Here is a 20,506-nt window from a genome sequence, read left to right as displayed (position 1 = left end):
GCATTTAATTGTTCTCTATACACTGCTGGCATAGGCAGATAGATGAACAAATATACAATTTGTAATTTAATAAATAACTCATGGACTAATAAAAAAAAAGACAGTTTCCCGCAGCACCACTGATGATTTCACTTGGCGCATGAGTGTAAGCCCCCAAATAAGTAAAATATGTGAGAATCGTGGAGTCCTATCAGGCCTTTTTGATCTATGGGACTCTGGAGGCAGCTGACGGTTACCAGCTGGCCAAGCGGAACACAGCTTCGGCGGTCACTGAGGCAAATGGAAAACGACTACCGGATCGCTTAAAGGAAATTCTGCTCCACCAGCCGGCGTCTCAGGAGGGGGAAGCAGTGCACCATTGACACTGGGAAGAAGACCTCCTCAATTCCACCGACACACCTTCCTTTAAGGAAACAGAGTCTGGGTACTCTGAGGTGGACTCTCCTATCTCTGGGGTTGAAGTTTCTGAGGAGGTTAGAAGGCACATTGGTGGCAAGGCGCCGGGAGTGGATGAGATCGACCCAGAGTTCCTAAAGGCTCTGGATGTTGTGGTGCTGTTATGGTTGACACACCTCTACAACATTGCGTGGACGTCGGGGACAGTGCCTCTCGATTGGCAGACTGGGGTGGTGGTGCCCCTTTTAAAGAAGGGGGACCGGTGTGTTCCAAATTCCAAATATAGAAGTCTCTCACTCCTCAGCCTCCCTGGTAAGGTCTAATCAGGGGCGCTGAAGAGGGTCTGTTGGGAAGTCGAATCTTGGATTCGGGAAGAGAAGCGTGGTTTTCGTCCTGGCTGTGGAATTTTGGGCCAGCTCTACACCCTCGGTAGGGTCCTTGAAGGTCCATGGGATTTCGCCCAACCATTCTACAATTGTTTTGTAGACTTGGAGAAGGCATTCCTAGGAGAGTCCTGTGGAGGGTGCTTCGGGAGTACAGGGTACCGAGCTCCCTGATACAGGTTGTTCGGTCTCTTTATGACTGGTGTCAGAGTTTGGTCCGCATTGCGGGCATTAAGTCAAATTCATTTCCAGGGAAGGTTGGACTCCGTCATGGTTGCCCTTGGTCACTGATTCTCTTCATAACCTTTATGGACAGACTTTTTCTATGCGCAGCCGAAGCGTTGACAGTCGAGTGTGAAGCGGTTGGGATGAAGATCATGGTCCTCAGCTGGAAAAGGGTAAAGTGACCTCTCCGGGGATGAGATCTTGCCCCAAGTGGAGGAGTTCACTTATTTTGGGGTCTTGTTCACAAGTGAGGGCAGGATGAAGCGGGCGATCGACAGACGAATCGGTGCAGCCTCTGCTGTGATGCAAACTCCGCATCGGTCCCAGGACATGCTGGAGAGATTATGTCTCTCGGCTGGCCTGGAAAAGCCTTGGGATCCCTCCGGAGGAGCTGGAGGTAAAACTACTGCCACCCCGACCCGACTCTAGATGAGTGGTAGGTAGTAGATGGATATATAGTATGTTGTATGTGTCCCCACAAATCGAAACATGACATTCTGATTAATAATGAATTTGTGAAATATGAGTAATGCTACGTTCACACCAAACGCTGGGACGTTGTGGAGAACACAGGTAGCCTTCACACACTGCTCAACAACTTCCACTCCTCCATGGCACGTTTGTGTGTCTGCCATTGGGCGAACAGGATGCCAAGGCATTCTTTACCACCAATCAAGCCCAGGAAAGATGGTAGTTGAAAACCCGGCACTCCAGCGGGAGGATGCATCCTAGGAATGGCCTCATCAGATGTCGTTGGATTGGTGTGCCTCATCAGCAATAAAGACATGTGGCTGGGCTTCGAGGTGGTCGGCTCCTGTAGTAGCCTGTCCTTGGGCAGCTGCAGGGGGTTGTCATGTCTGGGAAGATCTGGCTTTGGTTGAGGGCCCTGAGTGGGTTCCCGCCCTTCCGCGGGTTGACCAATCCGGGCCCTCAGCCACTTGTGCCTGGCCCCAGGTGTGGCTAGTTACCAAATTAGTGTGGGTGTATTTAGTTCCCTGGTGGTGATCAGTCCGTGTGGGATCATTGCCGCTTGTCACGGTCACCCCCGGAGTTCTGTCTGTCATTTTGATTTTGTACCTTTTCAGTTTGTTGTTTAGTTAGCACTAACCAGTACCCCGGTTAGTGTTTTTTGTAAAATAAAGCACGCCAGTCTCGCCCGCACTCCTGCTGTGGTTCTCCTGCCTCCCTGCATTTTGGGTCCTCCACTCCACACGCCGACAGACACCACGCCGCTCCGTGACCACACCGTAACAGGTGCAGAGCGCAGTGTTTGACCAAAAGAGTTGGCCATCACTGCTTCTTCCGTAGCCCCAGACATATATTCCCCGGAAGCATTTCTCTGCATCAACAACTGCAAGGAGAACAAAAGAGTAAGTTCCCTTGTAATTGAAGACCTGGGAACCTGAGTTGGCAGGCACGTTGAGCACAACATACTCCCTATTGAGGGTTCCACAGCAGAGAGGAAAACCCCACCGCTCCACAAACCGCTCTGCGATTGACCTTCACTCCTCTGTAGTGGGAAGAGCCAGGAACTCATCCACAAGGCAGTCCCAAATTACTGTTGCTACGTCAAGGACAATCATGGAGACAGTGGGGACACCAACCAATTTGGTTAAGGAGATATTCTTTAAAAAATTAAAATAAAATAAAATAAAAGCCCAAGTACTAGAAATTTGTTAAGAACACTTCATCATTGTCAAACATCATTCACATGTCGTCCTTAATTAATGGAGGTTCTATGTAGGAAAATGAGGTGTTCGTGTGCACTGCTGCTCAGTGGGCTTCCAGAAGTGGGAGAAAACGGACATATGGCGAGAATACAAATTAGTTGCTGACTTTGCACTGTAGTTCCTCACACCACCTCCTCCCTAAATTTTGATTTCTCCCCCAGATGATTTAATATTGATGTATATATAGAATGTCTATAACTGAGTATATATTGTATGCCACCTAATGGATGAAATTCCTAGTAACCCACTGTATATCATTCATCAACCCATGGTACGCAAGTCAAGGCTATTTCTAGTTCTGGTGTTTTGATGTCCTTTTTCACATCATTCATCTTAACACAGTATAACAGTTCATAGTAAATCATTTACAGTTCACAGAATCATGCAAACACATTGCACAGATTCACACAAATCTTGGAAGATGAGAAGTAAATAGAAGAGGAAAAACACATGGAATTTTTGTGAGGAACAGGATCAAGACACTTTTTCGGAAATGTAATTTCATCATTTGAGTCACTAGGAAATCAAAGGTCTCACTGAAATTTCTCTTGGGGGAAATAGATTAGATTAGAGCGTATGTTATGTGTGTACACACCTTCAAACTCTTCATTGCACTTTAATCCTTTTACTATCACTTCCAACCACATTTGCATATATCCAATTACACCTCTAGCAGCATCAGTGGATCTCTGAGGAGCAATGTCACGTAACACTTCACTCTTAGTTGCCGTAATACTACATGAGCTTTTACATTAATGCTGTTCAGTTGTGAGCAAGGCATGTTGGGGTGCTTTTAATTGGCCATTGCTGAAGTCAATGGCTCAAATTGATCTTTTATATAAACAGTACCGTATTTTAAATGATTATAGCTAAAAGGAGGTCATCCAATCTCCCCAAAAAGGCAATCTATTACAACTGTAATATTGTCCTCTGGGGTTATGTAGCTCACAGCATCGAGAGCAAATGCTGCTCAAGTCAATGGCTCTTTAGTAGCATGAGTGCAGAAATTCATCTGTTTGTAGCTTTTGATTGATGAAACCGCAGCTTAAAGTGTCATTAGCTGACACATTCCTGCTCATTAACCCATTTGCTTTTGACAACCAGCTGCCTGCTACAAGGTTGCAATGCTCACTGTGTTCAATGTCCAAATAATGTCAGCCTGTACTGCTGAGTGTATTCTATACTATGTATAGTATGGAAATGACGACAGTAGCATGGCAATGTGTGCATTTTCAAGTACTCCCCACAAAGTCCACATTTTTACCAATAGCCACTGAATAACTGCACTTTCACTGCTCAGAAAGACCATTACTGTTGGCACTTTCTCTTCTCTCACTCAATTTGTCATTCCACGTATGTGCTTTCTTTTTATGCAATCTCCTTTGCTTCGAAAATCATTTCTAAACCACTCAGCGTGTTATTTGGGTGAACATTTTGGCTAGCCTAGTTTCATGTGCTTTAAATAAAGTGCATGCCAGCAGTAGGCTTGTGTCTGATTAGATACACTTCACATTATATAAATTATACACAGCTCAACTAGGTCATGGACAACTTCAGGTGATATATCTCTGTCTTAACTATTCTACAATTAAATACATCATGCATTGTGTATGTCCTGCTTACTCTACTTGCAAGGTTTTCTCAAATTGCCCCCATCATTTGTCAACTTTTTAATTTTCCTGTACTATTATGTGCAACTAGTTAAACAATTATTATGATTAAGACTCAACCAATATTGATATTTTTCAGGGCAATTTCGATATTTGGTGGGATAAAATTTGGACAATCGCTTAATCAGCTGATTAATTAAAAAAAATACATAATTTCTTTTTTTGGTCCCTTAACACTTAGCACATGGGTTTCAAACTCATTTTAATTCAGGGGCCACTTGCATCCAAGTTTGATCTCAGGTGGGCCGGACCAGTATGTTCGTAGCCTAATAAGCTATAAATAATGGTACAGTAGGTAAAAAATATTTCCTGTTTTTTGTTTGGCTTTTTTTGGTGAATGTGAAAAAAAAAAAAAATCCCATTTATTATTATATTTCCCTAGCATAAACTGACATTTTGTAACAAAAACGAGTGCAATTTTTTTTTACATCAAATCCGATGGGTAACAGCTAAATTTCAGATTGTAATTTAAGTGGCCGCCTCTGCGACCTACATTGAGTGGACAAAATTAGCAACAACAGTTCATTTTAGTAAAAAACTGCAATTTGTTTTCCGTCCTCTTGGCCAGATTGGACCCCCTGATGGCCTGGTTCTGGCCCACGGGCTCTATGTTTGACACCATTTGAGTGTTTTACAATATTTGTTTAACTTTATAACAGGAAAATCTTCAAAAACGTGCCAATGTTTTTGTTTTGTTTTTAGTTTTAGTTTTTGGAGGGGTGTTTCAATATCATGTTTGTCTTGTGTAAAAAAAAATATATATATATATTTTTTTTTTTTAATGAGCTAGCATCAGCTGATTAAATTGGCTGATTGATTAGTTGTTTAGATTCAAGTGAAACCAGATATTCAGTAATACTTTGTAAAAGTCAGTTTTTGTGTATATTTTTTATGTATGTATATATATATATACTGTATATATATATATATATATATATATATATATATATATATATATATATACAGTATATATATATATATATATATATATAAATTAGCTGTCATTGTTTTTTAAGGGAAATTTATGCATCAAATATCGTAGTGGTATTGGTACTTGGTATCACGCCCAATTCACACTGACTGCGGAACGGACGCAAGGAATAAGAAAGCATTCGAATCTGCGTGTCAATTCACACCAGCTGCTCAGATTAAATTAAACATGACAAAATAACACTGTTTAAACACAAAACCTACTTACCATGGTAGAAGTCCCAGAAATAATGTCCAAAAGCATATCGATCATGTGACAACAGGCAAGTTTGGCTATTGTTTACTAATAGGACTCTATGTACATGGTTGTTATTGCGTGAACTCAACTCTCCAGCGTGAACCCCCGTGATCTTGTGGTCTGGCGGGTGCACTTTCCGGACACGGACAGCTCACGCAACGCACACGGTGTGAATTGCAGTCCGTGCAGCGGCCGTACGGAAAACGCACCATGGTCGTTCCGCAGTCAGTGTGAATTGGCCGTCAGTGTTGGCAACTACTCAAAAGTTTAGTTCTTGTGCTGGAATCGGTCTGAAAAAAAAGTGGTATTGAACATCTCTAACAACAGATTGATATTGATTGACGGTTTTCAGTACACAGAGCAGCATGAAAAAATAAATCTGTAAAAACTCTCATACACTCTTTTTTCCCCCCCCCCAACAGTTTAGTTACAGTAAGTGATCTCAATTATTTGCTTGAAAATAAGCACATTTGAATAAAATGCCAGAAAGGGGGTATTTATCTAGCAGCATTATAAATGTATTCCCTTATTTGTCCAATTACTTAAAATATGATCGAGATTGACATTTGCTATGCATAAGAATAACAGCAAAGGGTGTAGCCTGAAAATGTGGACCCCGATGTATTAAAGAAAAAAGTCATTGAGAAAAGAAACTGACCACAATATGGCGTTTATTTTGGCATTGGAATATGTCTGTGCTCTACGTCTACATAACGCCATTCATGCCTTGTTATTCCTGAAACGCACATGCAAACAAAGCACTGTCACACTCTTGAAGACAACATTTTACATGATTTGACAAGCACTATAAAAGGCATCGTGACAAACACATTTAGCAGAAATAATGCTAGAAAGCAGTCATCCCGGTGTTCTGTTAAGGATGTGTTGTTAGTGTTGCGCAGATTATGCGCGTGTGTTCTTATGAGATCCAAAACAAGCTGTGTGGAGAAATTGGCCGCCTCCCCTATTGTGAGACTTGCTGGCTGTTTGTACGCTTGCACGGCCTCACCGTCATCTTCCTGAGAGCACTGGCATGCTTCACAACGCAATTGGGCTCTTTTTTTGATTTTTACTGTTTGAACACTTGCTGTGTCTGTATCTATACATCAACCAGAACGATTTCATATTCGCTTACACACACATGCGCACACACTCTTTCCCCGAGAAAGTGGCATTGATCAGCGCTGAGCATCTGGATCAAAAGATGCATAATGCAGTATTTCAACTGTACTAATCTAAATGAACTACTTTGATGGTTCTTTTATGGCCAGTACTTATGGGTGGAAGTTAACTGGCAGCCAATGTGGAGTCTCTCTGCATTCTGAATAAATTACAACATGCTTATACAAATTCTCACAGGGAAATGACATATTCTCTTTTCCACATATTTATGTCATGTATTACGCTGGCTTTTTTTGGAGCTTTTCCAATGACATTGTGTTTTCATACATTAAAAAAAAAAAATAATAATCAAAAACACAACCAGCTTCATTTCAATGTGGGAAATACTGTAGGTCACAAAACAAACTCAACTTGTAAGTCAAGTTATCACGATTACACTATACAGTATGTTCATTATGACTTAAAGATTTGTTGCCAGTGTTGTGGATTGATATCATGTATGCAGGTTTTTGGGGGTCCCTCCAGGGAGAGGAAGCTGCGCTCTGACCGGCCCTCTGCCCTTTGACCTCATCTACACCGACTACCACGGAATGCAGCAGATGAAGCAGCACATGGGGCTGTCGCTGAAGAAGCACAAGTTAGTATTTTATACTTTGTCCGTGTGTGGTATTGACTCAAATTTAAAATATTCAGTAAAATGATGTTAGCTATTGATCTCACTGTTGGACTCTTCGTGGGTTTTCTTGCTAATTGAAACTGAGCCAGATATTTCGCATACATCAGCAAATCTCTCATGATGGTGGTGGTAAGAAGCGTCCAAACTAAGCTAACTACTATCAACTAAACTAAGGCTCTTTACACATTGATTTATGAACCACATGCAGTTTTCTAGTTATTGTTTTTGTTCAATTTTTTTTTTTTGGGGGGGGGGGAGTGTAGGGGGTTGTCCCCCGCTATTTGTGGGATTGAAGGACCGGCCAGCCTCCAATGACCAAAAATCCGCATGTAATTGAGGTCCATTGAAATGCATTGAAATAATAATAATTTCAACCCCACAAAAAAAAATGAAAACTGGCGTAGAACTGGGGGGGAAATACTCCTCCCAAAAATACATAAAAGAAACCAAAAATAATATTTTTAAAATATATTGTTTTAATGAATATGAGGAGTGTACTCAGTGTATTTGGTGCGTGATGAATCACTGTTCCAATGAGAATATGGGTTGAATACAAATAGCAATGTTCATCAAGTAGCCTCCAAAATGACCTTTGACATTGTATGGAACTTGTGCAGGTTCAGTAAGCTAACACTTATAGTATGTTAGAAATTACTCCAGTTGGAAATTAATATAAATTTTTCTTAACCATATATTGAGCTACAATTGACAGTATTTATACCACATTTTACTATAAAATGTATGAACATTACGGTAATTAGAAAAACAAGTGCATTATGTAACTATGAGTGAACTGTTGAATTAGAAGACTGCGAATATAAGCACATCATAACTGAATATATTTGGTAAAGCTAGTCTACTATACTTCCCCTAGGCTGCTACATTAAAAAATAAAAAAAAATAAAAACAAGGACCAGCATCTATCCAATTTGGCTTACTGATCAACAGTCCTCATCTGAGAAAGTGTTATACTATTTCTTAATTGCTTCTGTATGTTACGTTCCCTCTTGAGGCCCGACATTGTTTATGGATTCGGGCAGTGCACTGATAAATCTTCTCCAATTGGATTACGCCAATTGATTTTAGGCTTCCCTGTGTGATCATTTTGCATTAAGTGCTAATCTAACTGGCTCTTTCAACCCATTTAAAATTAAACGCACAGGTGCACTCCTAATTAGATTTAAGCACTCTTAAAAATAGTGGCTTTTTAAGGGTCAAATACTGTAATTGAAAATGTCTTATGTGAAGAATTCCCGTATTGAGGTGGTAAGAGTTGTCTTTTTATGTGATCCGTCAAAAGGCACTCCTGTGCACGAATCATGCTGGTTAATAAGCATTGAGGAATAACTCATATTCTGGAGGATAGATTACTATTGTAGCCAGTTACTATGGCAACACTGATTCTTAATGCGTTTGTCTATTGTATCAAATTGACTTTCACCGACTTAAGCTCAAAGCCTCAAAACAAAAGGCCGTTTAAGTAAGAGTTCTGATTATATTATCAATATTTTTATAGTTGTTGCCGTTGTTTAAACTTTATTTTATTTAACATTAAGTTGTCAAACTGACAAAATATTGCCGTTTGAATACAGGATGCAATGATGAATGAGTCAGTACTTAATTACAAACATGACTGCTCCATGATGAACCGTGTCTAGGATAGACAGACTGGAATGATGGATTCAATGCACACACAAATCAGAAGATCAAAGTGTTTCCTGTTTTGAGCTGCAGTGGCAGAAAAAAAAAAAAAATAAGTGTGACTATATTTATTTTTAGTCATCCAATTCATCAAGGTGAGCACATCTGAAAGCAAGTTATTTATTCTTATTATAGCGCCACTTCATATCCCCCCCCCCCCAGGTGCCACATCCGCGTGATCGACACTTTTGGCACCGAGCCGGCATACAACCACGAGGAATACGCCACTCTGCATGGCTACAGAACCAACTGGGGCTACTGGAACCTTAACAGCCAACAGTACATGACCATGTTCCGTATGTGCATATTTTTTTTATTGATGTTTTACCGATAGAGGTGTGACGAGGATTACTCACACTCATCCGCATGCACTTGACGGTCTGTACAAATTGGCACAGCTGCAGTGTGACTGTGTTGTGAGTTGTCGGACTGCTCCAAGCTGAGCTCGAGGGCACGGAGCTGTGAGCGCCAGCTGCTTCTGCGCATATGCGTCAAGCAGCCAAATGTGGCCAGCAGTTCCCTGGCCGCACTCACACTGGCTCACAAACAGCACATCACGATCTGATGTGACACTTTGATTGTACTTAGTAAGTGTAGCTAATGAAACGTCCAAAATGCTTATATGATGTTAATTGCAGTTGGTAAAAATCTGCAGTTTTCAGTGCTTCATAAAATATTTTCAAATTAAGTAGTCTTGTTCTCTCAGCTAAATTGTGTCATTTATCCTCTGGTAGCTCACACCCCAGACAACTCTTTTATGGGGTTTGTGGCAGAGGAGCTGAATGATACTGCGAGACTCAACATCCAAAAAAGCAAAGTGAACAACATGGCTGTCATCTATGGCAAAGAGGTCAGCATGTGGAAGGTATATATTACACAAAAAACACTCCACTCTCTCTAAACCTAGTTACTGTGCTTCCAGGGCAGAAATGATCATTTACAGGATCATTTTCAGTTCATTCAAGTGAAAAAAAAGGAAATAAAATTATAGTATAGCTTCCTTGAACTTCTTTCTCCTACCGCGTATGTTCGTGTAATTTAATGTAATCAGAGGTGGGTAGTAACATTAATTTTTGGGGGGAAAAAGTTGTCAGGTTCAGATGTAGACATTTATCAAATAAAGAGAGAAGAAGCATCTGGTTCCAAATTTATTACTCATAATATCATAAACAGAAATTACTACACTATTACGTTGACTTGTGTTTCCCAAGAGGCAATTTACTTCAACACGGCAAATGTATAATAATCCTCCAAAATAATTCTTACAAAAGTACTTCTAAGAGTAGTTTTACCACACAATACTTTAAACTTTTACTTGAGTAGATGTGTGAAGAAGAAACGCTACTCTCTCGTTACCCCTATTTCATAGTTTAGACTTTTGATTTACCGTATTTTTTTTTAAATCAAGTTAATAATATCAATAATTTGATAATAGTTAATAATCAATAATATAATATAATATAATATAATATAATATAATATGGGCAGCACGGTGGCTGACTGGTTAGCACGTCCGCCTCCCAGTGCAGAGGACGTGAGATCGAGTCCGGGCTTCGGCCTTCCTGGGTGGAGTTTGCATGTTCTCCCCGTGCTTGCGTGGGTTTTCACCGGGTACTCCGGTTTCCTCCCACATTCCAAAGACATGCATGGCAGGTTAATTGAACACTCCAAATTGTCCATAGGTGTGATTGTGAGTGTGGTTGTTCGTCTCTGTGTGCCCTGCGATTGGCTGGCAACCAGTTCAGGGTGTACCCCGCCTACTGCCCGAAGCCAGCTGGGATAGGCTCCAGCACCCCCGCGACCCTTGTGAGGAAAAGCGGCCAAGAAAATGGATGGATGGATGGATAATATAATATAATATAATATAATATAATGTGTAAGTCCAAAGCTGTAAGAACGTTTTATTTATTTATTTAGGAGTCACTGAGGAATCTTTCACATTCTCTCCAATTGTGTCTCCAGAATTGTCTTTGTTGAGCCACAGCTCTTTTATACAGTTTGAAAGTTAACATTATAGAGGGTAATTTGTCTTGCTTCTCACTTATGTATGTCTTTTTTTTCCTTTTTTTTACCTACTTGCATCATGACTACTGACGCGCCTAGCTTCACGTAAGTAAACGATACGCTTATCAACACCTCTTTAACGCAACATGAATTAATGTTGTCTGAAACAGATTCCCTCTAATCTAGCAAATAACCAATATGTTCATAATTTCCACAACACTGCTTTAAGAAAATGTATATTCCCCCTCCCCCCATGTATTTTTTCAGAGAGGAGAATTGTGGAGAATTGTGGAGTTACATTCAGATGACATTCATAAATGATTTAGAACTTGAAGACACAGCTTGAGTAAATCATTCATAACATTACGGAGAATCAGTTTTCAACTTTGACTCAGAATGCATTTCAGTCATCGTTGTCCAAATACCAAGGAGACAATTACGTCAGTCAGCCCGCTCGATTAAACTTCCATTTGCCTCAAACAATCCATCAATGCTGTTTGCGCTCATGCACACCCTTTGGGTGTTTTTTCTCAACTTTTATATTTTGCTGTATAGTGCTGATGAAAGTTGAAAAAAATAAAAACTTGTCACAGTTGAGGAAGAATATAAATTCAGTGCACAAGAAACTAGCCAAGGTACAATATATAGACTTTAAGGACAAAAGTCTTTTGGACACCTCATTCAATCAATCAATGAATTAATCAGCCAGTGTTGGACTAAATCGCTTAAATCTCCTAAAGTAGTCATTCTTCAGTATAAACAAAATCTTTTTGGACAACTGTTGCTTCCAACTTTATGGGAACGGCTTCAGGAAAGCCATTTTCTGTCCCAGCATGAAGATGTTGTTCTTCTGGATGAATTGACAAATAACACTCTAAAGTGTTGAAAGAGTTCAAGAGAAACCAAATTCCATCTATATTTCTTCCTGCCATTTTTATTTCTGTAACAATGTGATTTTTAGTTGTAGAAATATAGATGTTGAAGCAACACAGACAGATAGAAATAGGAAGGACTAATGAAAATAGGTTTCCAGGTATTATTATTGATGAACATTTAACATGGAAATAGAAATAGAATATGTTAAATCTAAGGTATCCCAAACCGTAGCCGTTTTACTCAAGGTTAAAGATTTTTTTTGTGTTGATCAGGGGCAGTTTTACTTCTTTTCGTCCCCTTTCATTTATTTTTCCTTTAAAGAGTGAAATAAAATTGGAATTTGAATTGAATGTTACCAATGTTTTGCCTCAATGTTCTATACCTCAAAAGGGTAAGGAAACGTTCCTGTCCATCCTGCATCGCCACATGGAGATCCATGGGACAGTGTACTATGAAACCCAGCGTCCCCCAGAGGTGCCTGCCTTTGTGAAGAACCATGGCCTTCTCCCTCAGCACGAACTCCAGCAGCTCTTTCGCAAGGCTAAGGTGAATCTTTGAAATGAAAATGAATTGAATACATTGTTTATGGCTTCCGGACTCATCTTTTTTTTTTTTTCTTCTTTTTCTTCTTCATTTCCCCTTAAAAGCTGTTCATTGGATTTGGCTTCCCGTATGAAGGCCCCGCTCCTTTGGAAGCCATCGCCAATGGCTGCATCTTTCTGCAGCCTAAGTTTAGCCCTCCTCACAGTTCTCTCAATCATGAGTTCTTCAGAGGAAAGCCCACTTCCAGGGAGGTATGTACACTTTCGTATTATTGGCTCTCAACATTCATTTTTAATGTAAATAAAATTATATTCGTTAACCAAAACTTATTCCAAATTTCGAATGTGTATCAGGGATGTGATTTTTCCGCTTTTTTTATCTCCCCCCCCCCTCCCCAAAAAAAAAAATCCAATTTATTTATTTATTTATTTATTTATTTATTTTTTTAGTAGTTCATTGTGTATGCACATGTCTCCGACAGATAACATCTTCTGCTATAACAAAGACATTTGTGGTATGCTCTAATATGAGTTACTTTTCATTTGGTCATGATACAATTATTTGTTCATGAAATTTGAACTATTCAACATTATTTATGTGTTAACTTAGTAATCACATTAGTTAGATATGATGATATTCTCAGTGATAGTTTTTAAAAGCAAAGGCAGTCCAATGTTTTTGAATGTGACTGATTTTGAGTTGACTAAAACTGCCATTTTATATGGGATAGTTCAATATACATTGAAAATTTATGTTGTTGTTTTGTCTATTTCTTTGTCATGTGAGTGCATTGAAAGTACTTAAAAACACGGAAAACCCATGAGCCCCCAGACCCCCGGCTAAATTTTCAGATAATTTCACTTTGGTCAAATCACATCCCTGGTGTATACTTGTATACTTTTACTTCAGCAGCATCTAAAGGCGTTTTATTTTGTGTACCTCTTTCAGGTGTCCTCTCAGCATCCCTATGCCGAGCAGTACATCGGCAGGCCTCACGTCATGACAGTTGACTTCAATAACTCAGAAGAGTTTGATGCAGCCATCCGTGACATCATGAAGATCGACGTATGTTTGCAACCACACCACTGCTCATTGAACACATCTGCTGCCCTCGCATGTGGTTATCTTTATTCTCTAGAAATTGCACTCACATCTTGAGAAAATGAGAGGTTGTTCTCTTCTTCATGTTTAACCCACTTTGAAGCCATCAGCCTTTTAACGCAGCTCTTCATCGCCGTATTAAGAATATAGAAAAATGCTTTGCCAATCACTTGGCAGCATGCAAACTATGGTATTGTGCCACATCAGAATTGAGCTCGATACCCATCTCGAAATGGGAGACAGACTTGTCTATAGCACCGGAATCTGACTTTTGGATTCAAGTTTGTGAAAACGCATTTAAAATGACAAAACACACAAATTTACAACTTATCCAATATAAAATTATTCACAGAACATACATTACTCAATTTATGATGAAGAAAATGGGACTCTCAGACTCCGACATTTGTCTCCAATGCTTACAAAACAATACAGACACTTATGTTCATGCTTTATGGTTATGTACTCCGGTTATGTATTTCTGGACTAAAGTCTTAGAAAAACTTTCCGCTATTTTGGACTGTAGGATACCTTTATCTCCAAACTTGTGTTTGCTAGGTGACCTAACAACAACTGACTTACCACATAAACAATTTCAATCTACACTTGTAGCCCTTACTATCGCTAAAAAAACAATTCTTGTTAACTGGAAAAATAAACAAATTCTGAATATCGACCAATGGTCTAACCTCCTCATAAATCACATTTTAATGGAAAAAATATCTGCCTCAAATAAAAACCAAATATCAAAATTTATAGAAACATGGTCTACGTATATAGAATTTTTTAACCTACTTCTGGTTACTTAATTCTGTCTGTTAGCGAGAGCCACTACATCGTGATAACTTACATTGATGTTTCTGCATTTGGCAATTTATTATTATATTATATTATTAGTATGGGATTTTTTTTAATGGGCTTTAGGTGAACTGATGAATACACACACGCTCGCACGCACGCACGCACACACACACACACACACACACGCACATACACATACTCACCCACATAAAAAAAAAATACATATATATATATATATATATATATATATATATATATATGTGTGTATATGTATATATATATATAAGTATATATATTTAAAATAAAAAAAAAACATTTATTAAATTTTTTTAATTTATTTGTTTTTTTTAAAAAAAAAAAGAAAAAAAAGGAGAGCAATGATGATGTCAAATCGAATGAACAATACTGAGCTCTCCTGGGAAAAAAAAAAAAAAAAAAAAAGAATTGAGCTCGATTCTGAAAACTAAAGCATTGCTTCACTTGCTATAGTCACACCTACCAATTAGGCTTTATCTTTCCAGACTGCACATTGAACGAAATGCTGAAATACAATATGGAGTCGGACTTTTCTAATTAATGATAAATAAATGTTGAATACGCCATAACAAAATCAATCCCTCTTTTGATTCACAAATTCAGTCTTATATTGAGTTAGAATAGCATGTAGTATATTATGTTCATCAGACATGTTTTTCCATTTCTGGTCTCTTCCTTATCCCTTAACCTAACCCGTTTGGGACCTTGTTATCAAGACAAATTATTTTACATTATTGGAATGAAAGTCCACTGTCTTCACAACAAGGCACCAATGTACTGCTATACTGTACAATGTTTTAATATAATACATCAATTTTTTTCATTTTCCTTCTTCCCAGCTATATAATGGTCACTATCGATTTTTTTTTTAAAGAATTTTTTGGAGGACGAAAAAATGCATTCATGAGAAATTCGAATAATATGGCTAACTTGTTGACATACCTCTCCATAAACTTCAGCTGTGGTCTCTATGAACTCCCACGGGAAATATGAGGCTAACTGTGTAATTGCTTCACCGGCCCCCATCAGCTAATTACTGTGGCTAAAACCTTTGAGAGAAGCATAACAACAGGTCAAAGGGCTGGATAACCAAATAACTGCCCTGGACTTCATTAAAACAACTCTATAAAGCTAAAACCCAATTATCTGCAGGGTCCTCGCCGCAACAACACCCCCAATAGATCATGTTACTATATTAATAGAAGTTATGAGCCACAACATATAGTGAGTTTGCATAAGAAAGTGTTTGGAACATTACAGTAATTGTCATTAAAGAATAGCTGAGTATATCACCATATTGCTGATATAAGAACTGTATGTCAGTGAGCCACAAAATGTGATAGGATCAAAGCAGCTCCGGTCATTTCCTGTAAAAATACATTTCCTTTTAAAGTTATGCTTTATTTGAAGTAAGGGCAAAGTAATTAATTAGAGCGAACAACTTTCATACCCAATGACAGTATATTCAACACTTTGTCATTTAAAATAGCAATTACTGAAGTATTTACTTTGTAATGTACTTTTTACTTTTCAACACAGCCACAGCTTCCCTATCACTTGTGATCTGTTTGCATTAAAAATAAAAAAAATAAAAATAAAAGGCCAAACTATTGATCAGTGTTCTTATGATGAATTTCAACGTATTTGCCATCAAAAGCCAACCAATGATCGACAGGCTCTGACAGCGACGCTCATAACCGCCCCAGAAGGACTCAGGACCTCGTCACTTTAATCTATGTTTTTGACATATTGATGAAGTCGTCTCTAAAATAATGAAATTAATTCTCAAAGCTGTCCCCTGTGATGTATTAGGTCATTGATTTTAATGTGAAGCGCATGGAACGATATAAGCCTTTCACAATTACGCTAATGAATATGTCAGTATTGATTAACTGCCTTGCTCAGTGACAGTAATTACACTGGCCTGCGTCTGTATAGAAAAACAACACACTCTCTGGGTCCACTGTTCTTTCAGCTGTGCTTCACGTCTGTTTTTGCAGGTGGAGCCTTTTTTGCCGTACGAGTACACCTGTGAGGGCATGCTGGAGAGAGTCCATGCCTACATTCAGAACCAGGTGGGTTCTACATACTCACTTATGCAAAAATATAAGTTTGTCTATAGTCACTGTCCACAGCAGTCGACGCCCCCATATATATATATATATATATATGTGTGTAATAGTGGCCACTGGTGACTCTTTGTAATGTGCAATGACCAAAATAGAGTCCACAAGGTGCTTCATGTTACAAATTACAAATACCAATCGCTCTGAATCTGAACAGAAAAATGTAGTGTGCCTGTCACCAACATCCAACATGAAACACTAATGTCGCCTAGTGGCAGAAAAATTACCTCAATACAAATCTATAACTCAATGTTTCACACTCCTTTTAACTGTAACTGTTAGCTGTAACTTTATGAATTACTTACTATGCAATTACTGTAACAATGAACTAAAAGATACAAGCACATTTGTATATGGTAACCATATGTGTCAGCTTAGAGAATGAAAAATTTGGAAAAATATATTTTTTGTACATTTAGAACAGATATAATGTGTGATTAATTTACGATTAATTGTGAGTTAATTTATGAAAATTATCTGAATAAATTGCGATTAAAATTTTAACTGACAGCCCTAATATATAAACGGTATATGCATACAATATATGTATGTATGGATGGATGATTCCTGCAGAAACCGTGAAGAAGTGACTAATTCATATTGTCCCGTAAAAACTTTTCTACACAATATTTTAGTTATTGTTTAACACCAAATAATGAAATCACTTTGAGGTCCATGCAATATTTTGTTAACTAGCAAAACAATGGTGTGACCGTGAACGGTAAGGTTGAAAAGCAAATTGTTATTTAAGTCAACCTTATGTCTTTGTGTATCTGATCAAATGAATGGTTCTTTAAAAGGGAAATATTTCACCCTAAATGTTGAAGCTACGAATTTGCATGCAGACTATTTCATCATCCAAATGAGCATGTCTACATGTTGGTTGTTTAAATAAAAATGTCTTCCTCTTTTTGTTTTAAGGATGGGAGAGCAGGAGATGTAGGGAGATTGGAAGACTAGTTATTGCCTGTGGGTGCTTGAGGCGCTTTAATCAACGGCTCTGGAGGCAAGAGGGGCATGTCAGAAAAATGTTATTACCTGAGTCTTATGAATAGCTCTAGCTGGAGGGAGGGAATCTAATCTGGGCTCTCACAGGAACGTAATTCAGCTTTCAATTCTCATTTGTTGTTGGGTGGAATAACCACATTCATATTATTGCTTGGAAGTTTGACAAGCACTTGTCAGATCTGCCAAGCATCTTTTGTATTGCCATGGTTGTTTTATGATTTCTCCTATCAGTAGTTGGGCAGATGCTGGGCAATCTGCTCATCTAAATATGCCATTTGCCATCACTCACTTTATCCTCACTGGCAGGTCAATGTGTTTGCATTGTAATCCATTTAACGGCTGATCAGAGTCATTTCATCCGCTCCTGCAGGACTTCTGTTCTCCTGAAGCTCCGTTTCCTCCAGTAAACGCTTCGAGGTTATGGCAGGGCAGCCCACTCGCTCCTTTCATGCTCATGGCCAACTCCAGCATCCTAACTTGGGCGTCCAACATCACCATCTACACATCCTGGCCCCCCCTGGGTGCCCTGCAGCTCTTGGCTTCGCTGCAGGGCGAGTCGTGTGTGAAGGCCTGCCAAGATGCGGGGTTAATCTGCGAACCTGCCTTGTATCGTTTCATCAACATTAAGGAAGCCTTCAATGCGTAAGATGCGCTGCTATTTACTGTACGCTATGTTTTGCACAATAAATGAGACAAGCCTGCTTTGATCTTAAAGTAAGAATGGTGAAGCTTCGTAACAACTATTAATGTAAGTTAAGACGCCTTCCCATTAAGCGGCACACTATTACAATGCAAAACGATACCATGCGGTTGTAATAGTTTTGGATTTTTCATTTTATGGAGTTATTTTTTTTATTCCATTTATTTTTTTATTAGTTTTTAGATCAGGTTTGTCAGGGTTTTTTTTTTTTTTTTTTAAGGTTGATTATCTTTTATTAGTTTTAGTATTAGTTTTAGTTTTTTAATGTATGGAGTGTTCATCAAGGACAAGATTTTATTTATTTATTTATTTATTTTTGAGGCAAATAGGCCTGTTGTGTAATTAAGTAGCAAAACTAAAATTCAACTGCAAACAACTACTTAAAAAATACAAACAACTACCAACTTCCTTTTTCTGTATGGCTGCACAGTAATACCAAAATAAATGCATATCTAACCTGAAAGCTTACATATGAAATTAATTGACAACAACGGAAATGAAGGACATTTTTGTAATAATGATACTGTTTTGCAGAATAAAATCAACCTTTTGTTGATTTTATAAGCATAAAATGTAGTTTAAATTAGTTGTCCTTTATTTGAAAAGCACTCTGGAGTTTTATTTTATTCTGTGAATGAAAATGTTTTTTGTTCAACTCTATTCTTATTTAGTTTTTGTTAAGTATAATAACCTTGCATGTGATACATGACAATACTGTATTGTCCCAGTTGAAGGTTTTCCGTGAGTTGTATAAGCTTCGGTAGTTGTATAAAAAGTCTCATTATAGTAGTGCGCTACAGCGTAACCCCAGCAATAATTTGAACATGGATCAATCTGACAGTAAACAAAAGTCAATAATGGAGGACATCCATTGCATTGTTTATTTATTTATGTATTTATTTTGCCATACTGCATTGCTGTTTTCTTCCGTACAAGAAGACAAAAGTAAATGATGTGAATTTGAGTGGTGTTTTCAGCCAAAAATCCATTCCAGTAATTTTGCCCAGCGCATCATCAGATTGAAAAGAGTATGTATTCTTACACTGTGTCTTCTACCTTTGTCTTCAAGGTTGGACTTCCAATGCGCGGGGCTGGAGTCAGAGATGAATCACCTCTTTCCCGCCTTCTCAGCAGAACATGCAGAATGTGGCCTGCAGCAGGACCCGCTGCTGTTCAGCTGCGCGGGTGCCAGCATCAAATACCAGCGCCTTTGTCCCTGCAGAGACTATCGAGATGGGCAGGTGGCCCTGTGCAGAGACTGCTTGTGACCGGAGACACCCGGCCGGTCCTGTTATACCAAGAGATTCTCTCTGACGAGGTAGCTTGTTGGCCGACTGTTTTGACAAAAAAAAATCCTTTACAATTTGCCTGTCAAAGTAGGTGAAAATAAAATAAAAAAAATCCTCTCAGGGACTTGCATGATTGTACTTAATATATGGCGGGCTTTGAGTCTCAGTTGAAAGGTTTACGTGTGTGCTTTGGGACTATATGAAAGCTATTGATCGAAGGTGCCATATCTATAAGCTTACAAACGAATCCCATGCAATGAAAGATGGACATCATGCTTGAAATTCTTCAATGTGTATGTCTTGATATTTGTGTGAATCCTTTCCGTGATCATAGTGTATATTTGTATCAGATGCACTCAAAGCTATTTACACCATGTTGAGATGTACTATTTTCCATGTCTTGTATTTGTACATAATTGTTTAATAAATAGAGAAAACAACTATAATGTGTGATCCTAAATATATTCATTTTGAATGCACTTTCCTATGGATCTGACCAAAATGTGCAGTGGCGCACAGTATTCAGTATTCACATTAACCAAACATTTATAGTATTTTCAGTAAATGTAATCGAAAGTTGTAAGAAAATTATAGTTGGCTATAATCCTAGTAATGGAGTAACAGTAGCACAAATTCATCATGTTGATCCAACATATTTACATTTAGGTCACTCAACAAAATTGCGAAATTAGATCATTTTATTTAGGTGGCAATTATTTCCATGCTTTTATTATGTTCTCCGAACAAGTTATTTATTTTTTTATTGTATTTCCTCACTTCTCTGGGGAAAGATGATTGAGTTATGAGTGTAGTCACGGAACAAATTAAACTTGTCAGGGCACCGCTGGTTGGAAAATAAAAGTCAAGCTGATCTGAGCTCAAAATCAACGC

The 20,506-nt window shown here is 38.5% G+C and overlaps 1 protein-coding gene across 3 annotated transcripts in view; it reads left to right on the top strand.

Annotated features, from left to right (window-relative positions):
- Positions 1-20,061, top strand: part of mgat5b (alpha-1,6-mannosylglycoprotein 6-beta-N-acetylglucosaminyltransferase B) — a 58,508-nt gene extending 38,447 nt beyond the window's left edge. For 2 of the 3 annotated variants that reach the window (XM_077558795.1, XM_077558793.1), the window contains exons 9-17: positions 7,260-7,391; positions 9,294-9,427; positions 9,866-9,996; positions 12,402-12,557; positions 12,659-12,805; positions 13,503-13,619; positions 16,493-16,567; positions 17,997-18,268; positions 19,396-20,061. In XM_077558795.1, coding sequence (XP_077414921.1) covers positions 7,260-7,391; positions 9,294-9,427; positions 9,866-9,996; positions 12,402-12,557; positions 12,659-12,805; positions 13,503-13,619; positions 16,493-16,567; positions 17,997-18,268; positions 19,396-19,594 — 1,363 coding nt within the window. In that variant the 3' untranslated portion in view covers positions 19,595-20,061. The remainder of the gene's footprint in view (positions 1-7,259; positions 7,392-9,293; positions 9,428-9,865; positions 9,997-12,401; positions 12,558-12,658; positions 12,806-13,502; positions 13,620-16,492; positions 16,568-17,996; positions 18,269-19,395) is intronic. The other variant, XM_077558794.1, reaches the window with a different exon arrangement.
- Positions 20,062-20,506: the final 445 nt, after the last annotated feature.

Source organism: Vanacampus margaritifer, chromosome 2, assembly GCF_051991255.1.
Source record: "Vanacampus margaritifer isolate UIUO_Vmar chromosome 2, RoL_Vmar_1.0, whole genome shotgun sequence".
NCBI lineage: Eukaryota > Metazoa > Chordata > Actinopteri > Syngnathiformes > Syngnathidae > Vanacampus > Vanacampus margaritifer.
Note: the sequence above shows the minus strand (reverse complement) of the source record. Positions and strands in the feature narration are given on the sequence as shown.